The sequence below is a fragment of the Orycteropus afer genome, unplaced genomic scaffold, assembly GCF_000298275.1.
Source record: "Orycteropus afer afer isolate SDZICR_OR568_19922 unplaced genomic scaffold, OryAfe1.0 scaffold00001, whole genome shotgun sequence".
Taxonomy (NCBI): domain Eukaryota; kingdom Metazoa; phylum Chordata; class Mammalia; order Tubulidentata; family Orycteropodidae; genus Orycteropus; species Orycteropus afer.
The window spans coordinates 32,779,780-32,794,213 of NW_006921588.1; the positions used below are offsets into that span (position 1 = coordinate 32,779,780).

The 14,434-nt window shown below is 36.9% G+C and overlaps 1 protein-coding gene across 1 annotated transcript in view; it reads right to left on the bottom strand.

Annotated features, from left to right (window-relative positions):
* Window positions 1-14,434, bottom strand: part of CERS6 (ceramide synthase 6) — a 449,112-nt gene that overhangs the window by 204,484 nt on the left and 230,194 nt on the right. Inside the window, exon 4 of the mRNA XM_007946770.2 lies at window positions 7,777-7,834. Coding sequence (XP_007944961.1) covers window positions 7,777-7,834 — 58 coding nt within the window. The remainder of the gene's footprint in view (window positions 1-7,776; window positions 7,835-14,434) is intronic.

Sequence of the window (14,434 nt, forward strand, 5' to 3'; positions counted from 1 at the left end):
TCCCAGTGTCCATCCCTCCATACACTCCTGCCCCCTGAGCTGTCTCCCTGTGCATAAGCAGCCCTTCTTTCTCCCATGATTGTTTTCTCCAAGGAGTGTATCTACTTGAGGTAAATGTTCAATTCATATGGTATATATTTTTTAATTGCAATAAATAACTTTACATATATATTATTTTGCTACTATTTTTAAATTTTTTGTTTTGATTTCGGTGAAAGTTACAGAGTAAATTGGTTTTTCATTCAACAATTCTTACACAGTTTGATTCCTGACATTGATTGCAAACCCCACAGTGTAATAGCACTCTTCCCACTTTCTCCCCGTGTTTGTTGTTTTCCATTTGTCCTTCTTTCCTATCCCTTCCTGACTTCTGAGTAAATTCAGTGCCAGCCTAAAGGGTGACTAACAGCCATAATTTCTGGGGTTCCACCCATTCTATTGGCTGGGCAAACTTTATTTTCACTATCAAACACGCAAAAGGATGACACTACTATTTCCACTTCAGAAAGATTCCAAGTTAACCAATAAGCAAAATGAAACATGCTGAAGCATGGTATCAGGTATCACTGTGGCTTTGTTTGCTGGTGAACTTTGAAAAGCCCACCACATAATTAATAAAAGGCAACATCTTAGTTCAGGCCAGGTTCAGATATCTAAAGGAATGGGCAAAGTGCTCAGTCTAGCAAGGTACTCTTTGTATGCAGTCATTAGTCATGAACTCAACATCATAGGTGACAATTTGTATTATATTTTTTAAATGTAACACATTAGAGTAAAAATTATCATAGAATGTCCCATTTTGCAGCACATATGGTAAGGCTTGTCTTGTTATTAATATGTTTTCTCTTAGCTTCAGAGCTATAACTCTGCAAACTATACTTCTGCTGCTCTAAGGAGCTGGTTATATCTTGCATTTGGCCTCTAGGAAGAACTAGAGGGAAGCTGAAGGGTTAAAGGAAGAAGATGGGACTTGCTCCTTTCTGTTTTGTTTCTTGTTCTTATCAGCATCTCCCAGAAACACATCTTCATCCCAGCAGCAGTAATTCCTTCCAGTTTTCAGTTTTGTTTTCCACATTCCAAGAAACAGCTTCCTCATACACTCTCAGAGACACCAGCTGGTCAGCATTCCCTTCTCAGAGATCTGGTCCAACTCCATGGCTCCTCCTCCAAGCTTCTGGATTCTGATAATTCCACCTCCTTCTTTTGTTCCCTGGTGCTCAGTATGGTAGCTCCTTCCTGCTATTACTACCTCCATGCACCTCAGTGCAGTGTTTATCCAAGTGTGATCTGCAGATTAGCTCCTGTCCTTAAAATGTTTGTTCCTGGTCCATGAGGACATAAGGAATTTGCACAAGAATGTAAATTATATCATTAAGCACGCTGTTCAGTTCAGCTGACAGTTTTTTTTTTCCATGGGTAGACTTTCTTGATGAACTAAGCAATTTACATTTTTGTGCAAGTTCCTAATCTCATTGCAGATTGGGAGCAAATAGTCAGCAGCTCGATTAGTGTGAATAAAGCTGCCTGTATGGCTCTTTCAGTTTTGGCTAATGATTCAATGTATTATATACCTTCTTAAAATAACTGGTATGGTTTTGTCCCTTGATGTTACCCTAACTTATTAAAAGGTTGTATATGTGTATCTTGAATAACACTTATTTTAATTACATGCATGCATGTATGCTAAATGGGGTTGTGATATAAAATGTATTTTATGGTCAAAGGTTTAAAATAAATTACCCTGTTATGTAGATTATAAGAAAAATATTTACCTAAATCCCATTTGAACATGTATCTAAATTGTCTTCCTGTGACACTACACTAAAAATTAATAAATCAAAGAAATGAAAAAAATACCCAAAAAATTCCATCCAATACAAACTTTCATATACAAATGAAAATAAAAGCTGAATTAAAGTTGTCATTGTTGTTAGGTGCTGTCAAATCAGTTCTGACTCATAGGAACCCTATATACAACAGAATGAAATATTGCTTGGTCCTTTACCATCCACATAATCATTGCCATGTTTGAGCCCCTTGTTGCAGCCACTGTATCAATTCATCCCATTGAAGGTGTTCCTCTTTTTTGCTGACCCTCTACTTTACCAAGCATGTCTTTCTCTAGGAAGTGGTCCCCTCTGATAATATGTCCAAAGTACATGAGATGAAGTCTCATCATCCTCACTTGTAAGGAACATTCCAGATGCACTTCTTGCAAGATAGATTTGTGCATTCTTCTGGTAGTCCATGGTATATTCAATATTCTTCACCAATACTATAATTCAAATGTATCAGTTCTTCAACTCTTCTTTATTTATTGTTCAGCTTTTACATGCATTATGAGGCAACTGAAAATACTATGGCCTGGGTCAGGTGCATCTTAGTCCTCAAGGTAACATCTTTGCTTTTTAATATTTTAAACAGGTGTTTTGCAGCAGATTTGCCCAATGTAATATACATCATTTGATTTTTTGGCTGCTGGTTCCATGGCTATTGATTGTGGATCCAAGTTAAAAGGAAATCCTTGACCATTTCAATCTTTTGAAATCCATTTATCATGATGTTGCTTATTGGTCCAATTGTGAGGAATTCTGTTTTCTTTATGCCAACGGGTAATCCATACAGAAGGCTATAATCCATAGAGAAGGCTATAGTCTTTGATCTTTACAAGTAAGTGTGTCAAGTCTTCTTCACTTTTAGCAAGCAAGGTTGAGTCACTTGCATATCACAGGTTGTTAATAAGTCCTCCTCTATACTTCATGCCATGTGCTTCTCATATAGTCCAGCTTCTTGGGCTATTTGCTCAGCATACCAGATTGAATAAATCTGGTGAAATGATGTAACACTGACACACATCTTCCCTGATTTGAAACCATGCAGTATACCCTTGTTCTGCTTGAGCGAATGCCTCTTGGTCTATGTACAGGTTCCTCATGAGCTCAATTAACTATTCTGGAATTCTCATTCTTCCCAATGTTATCTATAATTTGTCATCATCTACACAACGGAATATCTTTGCATAGTCAATAAAACATGGGTAAACATTTTTCTGATATTCTGTTTTCAGCCAAGATCTATCTGATATCAGGAATATTTATAAAACTAATTCTACTTGGTGCTAGGGCAATGTATCTCTCAGCTCTTCCACTGTTGGGGGTATAAATGACCATGGTCTCAACTGTTGTGTGCTCTGATTATACCAGGACTATGCTGCCCATAGGCTGTTGCTAGCCCACGTCTGAGCTCAACAGAAGCTCATTAGAAGGTAGCCCATTCAGATGTTGGGTCTCCTCTGACAGGCAGCTGTGGGCTCTAGGAGTCCATGATGGCCTTACTAAATTTTCCTTAGAAAAGCACAGCAGAGTAAGAGCTTCAATCTTCCTTCCTTCCCTCTCTCTCTGGTACTCAGTGTTAGACTTACATTGTGGTCTAAAGACTCTCCCAGCCTACCTCTGGGAGACTGCTCCCTCCCTATTTTCTTTCACAGGTATTTCCCCTAATTAATTTCTTGTACATTTGATCTCTTCTTGGCTCTGCTTCTCTGAGTACCTGGACTTATGGACTGCACAAATGTTTATTGACATAATGAGTGTTATGCATTTAAAAAACTCTTAACTGTTTTATTTCTAAAGACAAACAGTATTTTTAAACTGAGTACGCTCAAATTTATCATACTTACACACTGAAAATCTATAATGACTTGATGAAATGACCCAGTGAAATGTATGTTTCATTCTCCTATGAGATTAAATCAGTTCAAATTGGAAAAGTTAATGGCATTTAATAAGCTTCAAGTATTCAGTCTGAATGCATTTCAATATGGCAGAGAACACTAAAGCTATTCCTAAACTAGAAATTAATGCCTCATACACGCATCTATAAAATGAAATGTTTAGATGGAATGCATGATAACTTTTACATCTAGAATTCTGTGATTTAAAAAATTATTTTACTTGTTTATTATTTTTAAAGATTCTATATCCATTCTTGTGGCTACGTGGTGCTTTGCACAGAGTAGGTACCGGTATCTCTTTAACTGAATCACAGAATTTCAGGGTAGGAAGGTACTTAAGTTGCTTACTTTACTCTAGAAGATGAGTTTTATCAGGTTTGGTTGACCTAAAGGCAGATGATAAGCAGACAGAGCAGGTTGCCCAGGCATTTTTCTAACAGTCCATGCTATAATCCTTATGTTCAATGCTTGGAGGAAGGAGCATCTGTAGCTTTTCACCTCTTGAAATTGGTCTGTCATTCTGGTGTTTTATGGGAATTATTTCTATACTTTTTGGAAAAATCTGAAAGCAAAGACAGATTTATAGTGCATAAATTGAATTATGTATATCTTATTTTAAAACATTTAAGGTATTCTGAAAAATTGAATTACATAGCTTTGATTATTTCTGATGTTGCCTCAATAATTTTTTTCTCTCTCTCAGGTTTTGCTATTGTTACTTGCTGTTGAATTGGCTCCAGGAAATGGCAATTTTACATTTCACAGAAAGAAATATTGCTTAGTCCTGTGTCCTCTTCATGAGCACTGGTATATTTGAGTCCACTGTCATGGTTAATGTGTCAATCTTCAGACAGGCATTTTCTTAAGCTATTTAGCGCCATCACAGTCCAAATACCACAAGTGGGTGGCTTTAACTAACAGAAACTTATTTTCTCACAGTTTAGAATAGAAATCTGAATTCTGGGTACCGGCCCTAACGGAAAGCTCACTCTATCTGTCTGGTCTGACTGAGGAAGTTCCTTTTCTCTTTTCCAGTTTCTTCTATTCCTAGGTTCCTTAGCGATCACATGGAATGTATCTTCCCTTCCATTTGTGCTTGGTTGCTTAAGCTGCTGTTTTAGATTTTAGAAGGGAATGATTTGAGACACACCCTTGACTGATAATGCTTCATTAACGTAACAAAGGAAACCCATTCCCAGATAGGATTATAACCACAGGTATAGGGGCTATGAAGGAGCACTGGTGGCTCTGTGCCTAAGGTATTTGACTGCTAACCAGAAGGTTGGAGGTTCAAACCCACCAGCTTCTTCAAGGAAGGAAGATGAGGCAATCTACTTCTGTAAAGATTTACTGCCTTGGAAACCCAATGAGGATCACTATGAATTGGAACTGACTCAGTGGCAGTGAGTTTGGTTTGATAGGTGTTCCAAAAAATCAAACCAAACTCATTGCTGTCAAGTCGGTTCTGACTCAGAGCAACCTTTCCTTGGGTTTCCAAGGTGGTATCTCTATGGAAGTAGATTGCCCAGTCTTCCTTCCGTGGAGTGGCTGGTGGGTTTGTACCACCAGCCTTCTGGTTAGCAGTCAAATGCCTTAGGCACTACACCACCAGTCTCTTACTCCAGTGCTTTCTCCACTTTACCAGCCTGACCTAACGTCAGCATGATTTCCCAATGGCTTTCTTCTTTGGTTAAGTTAGCAACTTGTTCTAACCAGGTAGTTGCTTCTATTTATAGAACATTAGCATTATAGTAAGTAGTTAATATTCTATATCCATTATAGAACTTACTATAATATCCATTATGTTGTTGTTGTTATGTGCTTTTGAGTCAGACCAACTCATAGCGACCCCTCCTTGGGTTTCCGAGGCTGTATAGTTAATGTTCTATAGATAGAAACAACTACTTGGTTAGGAGAAGTTGCTAACTTAACCAAAGGAAACCATGTGGAGATCATGCTGACATTAGGGCAGGCTGGTAAAGTGGAGAAAACACTGGGGCAAGAGACAGCAGTGTGCTGCATTTCAGGTTGTCTTTAATAAACTAATGGTGTAACCTTTGGAATGTCCCCTACCTGCTTTGGATTTCTGCTTGCTCATCTGTGAAATAAAAGAGTTCCACAAGATGGCTTATAAAGTCCTCCAAAGCTATTGCGGTCACATGGATTCTATGTTTTTTTCTCATTGACTAACATTCCTGTATCACTTTATGACTAAGACTAAATCATATAGCTCATCCAAAACTAAGTCAGCTTCAAGAAAACACCTTAAATACAAATTCATTCAAGAAGAAGGGCAATTTCTAATTTTTTCACTTTCTTTCATTTTTAGAAAACATTTTCTATAACCATAGGCAGTTGGAAGGGAACTGGTATACACCTGGTACATACAGTTGAAGACAATTTCCAAGCAAACAAACATTCTATTGACATGCCCTCTTACTGCCTTACACAGAACCTTTGAGGACTGGATGAAAACTATTCTCATTCTATTCAGTTTGTTTAGGGACAGGGTGAATCTGAACCCAGTCAAAGTGTTTCTTATTCTGATGAGAGACGACCAGACTTGCAGTACAAGAGCTAAAGGGGACCATAACCTGCCAATCTATAGGAAAGGGCACAAAAGCGGCCTGGGTCTCACTACCTTCCCTTGTTCTCCATCAAAGCCCTTCACCAATGGAGCCAGGCAAGAATTCCAATCCTTGGTCTCAGTTAGGAACTTGACATACCTATGCCTTGGAAGCCCATGGATTGAATTCTCCCATCATCAGCTGAAACTTCATCCAAATCTATTCCCTTTTCCAAGGTATAAAAGTTGTAAGCATAAAAATTCTACAGATAGGCTTTCAATTTTTTTTCTAGATAAGTACATTTTAAAACAAAAAATAACAAGAATCAAAAAGCAGTTTCCACCAGGTTTATTTACCCTAGTTGAGAATTTCTTCATACTTTGAAAGCCTACAAAGTGAAGCTTATCCTTTTAAATCTATTCAAATTATCTTTAAGGCCATATGGTCTTCTTAAGTAGAAAATAAATAAATAAGTGGCATTACCAAAGGGAAGGAAAATAAAGTTTCCTTTAGGAAAGTATGATATTGGGAAACAAATCTTTATAATAGAATTTGCCACAGGCAGATATTGTCAGATAACTCAGACTTTAAAAATAAAAAGGTATTTGAAATTTAATTCAATATTTAAGAAAATTTACTAATAAAATGTGCACAATACTCTATTTAGGAAAGATATTTTTAATAAAGACAATATGTATATCACATTAGAGGTTTATAGTATAATTTTTAAAATAATTTCCCATTTTCTGCCACATCATTACTATTGCTGGTATGTGCCTGACTTTCAGATTATAATTCTTCATGAGTCTTGAACTGAAGCAGCCTAACTGGTTTTGAGTAGCACTAAGCAATGAAATACTCAGAAAAAAGACTACAGCAGGCACAAAGAATTACTTTCATAGATACACTTGCCCTAGTACATGCAGGATATAGCAAAGCAGCAGCAGGAGGAAATAGAATCTGTGAAATAAACTGAACTTCCTGTAGTTGGTATTGCTCTCTTAATAACTATGCAAGACACTCCAACAGTATTCCTGCTGGTGGATACTGTGGTAATAACACACATTGCATGAACTGAGTTTGCAAGTTGTTTGATACAAAACCTCTATTTAAATTCTTTTAAAGAATTAAATTAAAAATAAATAAATAAATAATTCTTTTAAATCCTTCAGTTGGATTTCATATGGCTCCTAATGCCCATAAGTAATAAATAACCAACTAGCTGACAACTGACTTAGCAACATCGTTTACTTGAAAAACAAATTGTTTTCAAAACCTTTTTAGTATATGCCTAAAAAATTATTTACTATAAGGAATAAACCGCAAATATTTTTGTAAGTCAAATAAAAATGCTCACATAATTCTTCCAAAGCTGGTTATGGTTGTTAAAAATATTACTACTGTCACAAACACAAAAAATGGAATATAGGTTTACGGTTATATAAGAATTATATAAAGTAACTTGACAGATCTTACCTTTTTCAGGAACCGGACTCCGTAGGTAAATATATAAAGGAAAAATGAAAATCTCCACCTGTAGAAAGTTAGAAATAAAATTCTATGACATTCAGTTTCTATATTTCACAACATTTTATGAAACATGGGAGAGAAAAAAAAGCCTGCTAGATTGACATCCCCACTAGTCATTACATTTAATGAGCAATTTCAGTATTAACTAAACATATATTTATATACTGACGTGCATGGGTATATAAATGTAAAGTATTACAAATATTTTAAATATTAACAATTCTATTCATAACCTAAATTTTCTTTTGCCTAGTTACTATATTTGCCCATTTCTCCTCTCTTTCCCTAGCAGGTTAATTCCCTCTTACTAATCACTACAAGGGTATGATGAACACACAACATAGTTTTGAATTTTTTGTCTGTTTCAGATATTAAATAAATACATTTACTAAACTGCAGTTTATATTTGTTTTAAAGATACTTCTGATATCAAACTAAAAACCCACTGCCAGGAGTCAATTCCAAATCACACGCAACAGTAGAGGACAAAGCAGAACTACCCCATGGGGTTTCCAAGGCTCTAAATCTTTGCTAAAGCAAACTGCCTATCTTTCTCCCATAGACCAACTGGTGGGTTCAAACTTCTGACCTTTTGGTTAGCAGTTGAATGCTTTAACCACTGCACCACCAGAAGTCCTTAAGCCTCAATGTCATTAACTAATGTAAGCACTTTTCTCCATCTTTTAAAAAATATTCATCAACATCTTTGCAGATGTTAAAGAAAGGAATAAAGAATCTAAGTCCTCTATCTTCCATACAAGTGTAAATGACAGCCTTAAACTTTTCCAAACGGTGGGTTTAGCTATTAGACTTTCACTTTTTTAAAAAATGAGAAAAAAAATTATAAGTTCTCTTTCAGATTTTAATAATTGAAATATTTTAAATCTTTTAAAATATAAGGTTACTACCAAAACAAACAAACTCTTTTCCTAGTACAGTATTTCCAATTTTATTTCTTGTACTTTGTGTATGCCTTTACAAGCTAGCTAGATTTCACCAAATAGCATTCCCAAGGCTAAGTTACTCATGGTGTTGTGGGTAATAAGTTATAAATGATCACAAAGGAGAAAGAGACTAGTCAACTTGAGTCCATCAAGAGGCAAATTGCTTTTGGTGCCTACACCAAAAAACCAAAAACTCACTGCCATCAAGTCAGATCCAACTCATAGCGACCCTTCCTTGGGTTTCCAAGGTAGTATCACTACGGAAGTAGATTGCCCAACCTTCCTTTCGAGGAGTGGCTGGTGGGTTTGAATACCAGCCTTCTGGTTAGCTGTCAAATCCCTTAGGCACTAGGCCACCAGAGCTCCCACGTCCCTGCAAATTTCAAATAAGGTAAAAAAAAGAAGGTGGTTTTAGGAGATTACCTGAGTTACATACAAAATTTTCTGGAAGAAAATGACAGATAAACGCAAGTAGGAGGAAAAGCATAAAGGTCCAGGGGCCTCTGAAAGTTGTGTAAAAGCCAACAGCAGACACAATTGTCCCCCAGAGTTTCACAGGTAGATTCATTCCTGGGTTGGCTGACCCTGATATCACACTGGAAATCTTAGTCAGAACTAACATTTACAAAAGAGATTTGAACTTCAGGGTGAAAATCTTTGACTAATAATTCCTTATACTTGAATTTTTGAAGGAACAATAAAAACGGATAGAAGCAGTAATAATTCAACGGGCTTCTAAATAATAAAGAAAAGCAATGATTATAGAACCTCATGAAAAAGCCCTCTGGTATTAAAGGACAGCTGACTCACCAAAGTATCAAGGTCAAGGACTTTATTTTAATTCCATTTATTTGATCAAGTTTTTTCTTCAGTGGCTGCTGCTGGACAGTGTCTGTGTTACTTTGTTTCTGGATATACAAATAGACCAGAAGTTAAGAGCAGGGCTGGCTTTACGGACATACAATCTGTGCAGTCACACAGTGTCCCACACTCAGTTTAATGCTCTGCTGTCCCTGTCTTGAAATTCTTCGTAATTTTTGAACAAGGGGCCCAACAATTTTACTTTGCATTGGGAACTGCAAATTATGTAGCTGGTTCTGGTTAAGACATATAGATTCTTTCAACTTTGGCAAATCTACTAACATTCCTTGACCTCAGTTTCATTTCTATAATGGAACAGTGAGATTATATTCCACTACCTGTCAGTTTGTCATACTGTGGTGGTTTGGATGTTTCTATAATGCAGAGTAATGCCTAAGGCATTTGACCGTTAACCAGAAGGCTGGCGGTTCAGACCCACCAGCCACTCCTCTGAAGGAAGGTTGGGCAATCTACTTCCATAGTGATACTGCCTTGAAAACCCAAGGAGGGGTCTCTATGAGTTGAGTCCAACTCGATGGCACATAACAACAACAACAGGAACATAATGCTGGAGGCTATACCTCCAGTATTTCAAATACCAGCAGGGTCACCAGTAGTAAACAGGTTTCAGTAGAGGTGTCAGACTAAGACAGACAAGGAAGAGCAAACTGGTGACCCACTTCTGAAAATTAGCCAATGAAAACCTTATAGATCACAACAGAATACTGCCCTCTATAGTGCTAGATGATGAATCCCCGCAGGTCAGAAGGCTCTACACAATAGCCATATTTGACTCACATATCTCAAAGATCATAAAGATGGTGGAAGACTGGGAAACATTTAATTCTGTTATACATAAGATCACATGAATTAGAGCAGACTCAATTGCAACTAACAACAGCAACTACAGGTTTTTAGCATACTTTGGGTCCAAAAATTTGGTGGTATAAGTAAGCTCCACTTCTCCTTGTTGTTGTTGTTGTTGTTGTTAGATGCGTCAAGTCGGCCCCGACTCATAGCAACCCCTCCCTTGGGTTTCCGAGGCGGTATCACTACAGCAGTAGATTGCCACTTCTCCTTAGTCCCTCTCAACTCTCTGTATAGTATGAAGCTTACCTACTTCATTCATTTGCATTACTTTTCTAGCCCTTTGCAAAAAAAAAAAAAAAACAAACTCACTGCCATCGAGTAGGTTCCAACTCATAGCAAACCTTCCTTGGGTTTCTGAGGCATCTCTATGGAAGTAGATTGTCTAGTCTTCCTTGTGAGTAGTGGCTGATGGGTTTCAAACGCCAGCCTTCTGGTTACCAGTCAAATGCCTTAGACACTACACCACCAGAGAGGCAACTGTATTTGCAACTACCAGATTATATGATTTACAACTGCTGTTTCAGCTCTTAGACTCTTTTGTAAGTAAGCAGTGATAAGACAGTATTTATGTATAATAAAAACTTGGGGTAGCGGTTACTGGAATTCCTACCATCACTATGTATCTACATTTTATAGGTTCCATTACAGGAACACCAGTGTCTCCATCATTTGACTAACAACTCATGATGAATATTTACAAGGCAGAGTTTATTTCCATAAATGTCTACAGGAAGTAATATTCTCAAGCATTCTGCAATAGGCAAAAAGTCTTTATCTGTAGAGTTTTAGATGAGTTAGTTTCAAATGGTGTCTAGTTACCAACCCCTAATATAACCTCTCTCAACCTTTCACTAAAATATCTATTAAAAGAGAGCTAAATAAAGGTTCACATAATCACAGAAAAAGAATAATCTTTAACCTATTTCTAGAATCTGAGAAGAATTCTTACAACAGGAAAAATAATACAATTAGGTTTTTTAAATGTAATTTAAGAAATGGTTAATTGCCTCCATGAACAACTGCCCCTTTAGCCATAAGACCAGAAGAATTGGATGGTGCCTGGCTACCAAACTGAATATTTTAATCAAAGATTCCATAAAAGAATCCTGATCAAAAAGGGAAAACTGTAGAACAGAATTTTAATTCTCATAGATTCTAGAGTTTCTGGAGCCATGGAAGGTAGATGAACCCCTGAAACTACTGACTTTAGATACTCTTTAAACCTTAAACCCACAAATAGCCCATCATCTTCCTAAAACTGAATAATAGTTTAGCTTACCTAGTGGTAAATATCAGCCTTGAGCATTATGCTTTCTTACGAACTATCTATATGAGATCAAATTGACAGCAGCAACCCTAAAGACTAGATAGCAACCTTAGGGAAAGTGAGTTTGGGTTAAGGAGGGAGGAACAACTCAGAAAAGAGGGTGAGAATGCCTGCATAACTGGAACAATGTAGTCAATGTCATTAAATTGTACATGTAGGAACTGTTGAGTTGCTGTATGTTTTGCTGTGTATATTCTCAACAACTAAAATAAATAAAATTTAGAAAAAAATTAATTAGGTACATGTAAACCAATGCTCATTGGAGCATTATTCACAACAGACAAAAGGTGAAACGACGCAAATGTCCATCCACAGAAAAATGGATAGACAAAATGTGGTCTGTAATACATACAATGGAATATTATTCAGCCATAAAGATAGATTAAGTTCTGATACATACTCCACCATAGATGAACCTTGAAAACATGATGAGTGAAATAAGACACACACACACACACACACACACAAATACTGTATGATCCCACTTCCATGAAATACCTAGATTAAACAAATGCATAGAGACCAAAGTTTATTAGTTGTTACCAGGGGCTGGAGAAGGAAAGAATGGGAGATACTGCCAAAGGGATACTGATTTTCTGTTTGAGTAATGTAAAATTTCTGTAAATAGACAGTTGAAATGGTAGCACAATGTGTTGAATGTAATTAATATCACTGAATTGTACACTTAAAAATGATTAAAATGGCAAACTTTTTGTTTTGTGTGTGTGTGTCTGTGTTTCACCACAATAAATTTTTTTAAGGAGGAAAACAAATATATTTAGAGGCAGCAAGAAACATACTACAGGCTTTGAAGGAAGTAGAAAAATCTTTTATCTGTATATTCCCTTTTCTATTTTCTGCCATCTCATATGGAAATGCAGTGGATGGGTAGAAGCAACCCAGTTTATACCACAGAACCCCAGAAAGACTCAAGATGAGGAAACAAGTCTGCAAGGTAGAAACCTCTACTAAAAACAGAGGTCTGGGGATTATCTTCCCCTATGCCACACAACTGGTAAGTGGCAACACCAGGATGCAAACAGAGGGCCCAATCTAAAAACCAAACCAATTTTCATAAAGACAATTCTCACTCATTGTGGCCCCATGCATGTCATAGTAGAACTGTGCTCCATCGTGTTTGCAATGGCTGATTTTTCAGAAGCAGATAGTCATGCCTTTCTTCTGAGGTGCATCTGGGTGGATCTGAAACTCCAACTTTTTGGTGAGCAGCCATTTGTACCACCAAGGATTCTAGCGTCAACTCCAAACCCCTCCCTTAACTTCTGCAGAATAAGAGGGCACTTTTGCCTAGAGAAGTCAATGTGATCCACCACATTTGTTTGGACATAGAAGCCTTTTATATGCATCAAACCTGAAAATTAGAATATAAAGCTAGTGAAAACTACCACCCATTGAATCTGGTTTATATGCAACCAGCCTGAATAGGGCTCTTTGCTAAAATCAAGGATACTGAAATGTGCCATAAAAGAAGGGAATTAGAGCATCGAGGTCTTGAGGTTTGTGCCAGATGTCAATCAGATGACACGGGGACATTCAATCCCAGAAAAGGCATAATAGAGAAAGATTTCAAGAGAAGTAGTACCCTCAGCTTGATTTAATATGCCTATTTATTTTATTTAAAACATTTATATACTGCTTTTTCTATGTCAGAAGCTGTTCTAAGGGCTTTACAAATATAGGTCAGTTAATGAAACTATTTCATACAACAAGCTATGAGGGAAGTACTATTATTATCATATCATCCCTATTTTTCCAGATGAGGAAACAAGCATGAAGTAGTCACACAGATGGTAAGGGAGAGAGCCAGGACTGGGACTAGGCAGTTTGGTGTTCCAGTATCTAAGCTCTTAACCATTAAGATTTGCTGCCTCCTCCTGATTTCATATACCTGAAAATTGAAGGTAATATATTATTATTTTGGGTATATTTTTAACCTATTGGGCATTAACAGACATGTCAAAATGAGAACAGTCTCTGCCCTGATGAATGGAACTGACTGCTTACAAAACCAGAGATGGTGGAGGAAGTGCATTGGTGCCCCTTTACAACACCAGGGTAGCTAAAATAATATTGAGTTTGTCACCAGAAGTCAACAGTCATTACCCAGAGGGCCCTTTTTCATCCCAGTCATTCTTCCCTAACCCTGTTGAACAGTCACCCACGATTCCTTAAGAATTTGTGTCAAATGCTAGTTGTTCTATGAAGCAACCTTTTCTGAACATGACAACATTGAAAGCCTTGTAGTTCTCTCTTATTATCTCTTTGTCTCATCTTTGACTAGAGCCACAATCTTTGGCTTGCTTATGAATTCCAAGTAGGTATCTTTGAACTTCTGATGTTGCCTTGCAAGTAGTACCTAAACTGACATTTGAATTTTTTTAAGGATATGAATGTTCCCTTGGTTTACTGACTTTTAAGCAAAGTAGTCCTTAATAAAGTAACCTTACCAACTATTTCAAGGAACTGTGCCAATATGAATAAAAAAGAGGAAAGATATGAAAAATGTTAATGTGATCTTAAAAAAAATGATCAATTTAGTAAAAATTTGGATTAAAAAACAGTCAACTCTGGAATATCCTAA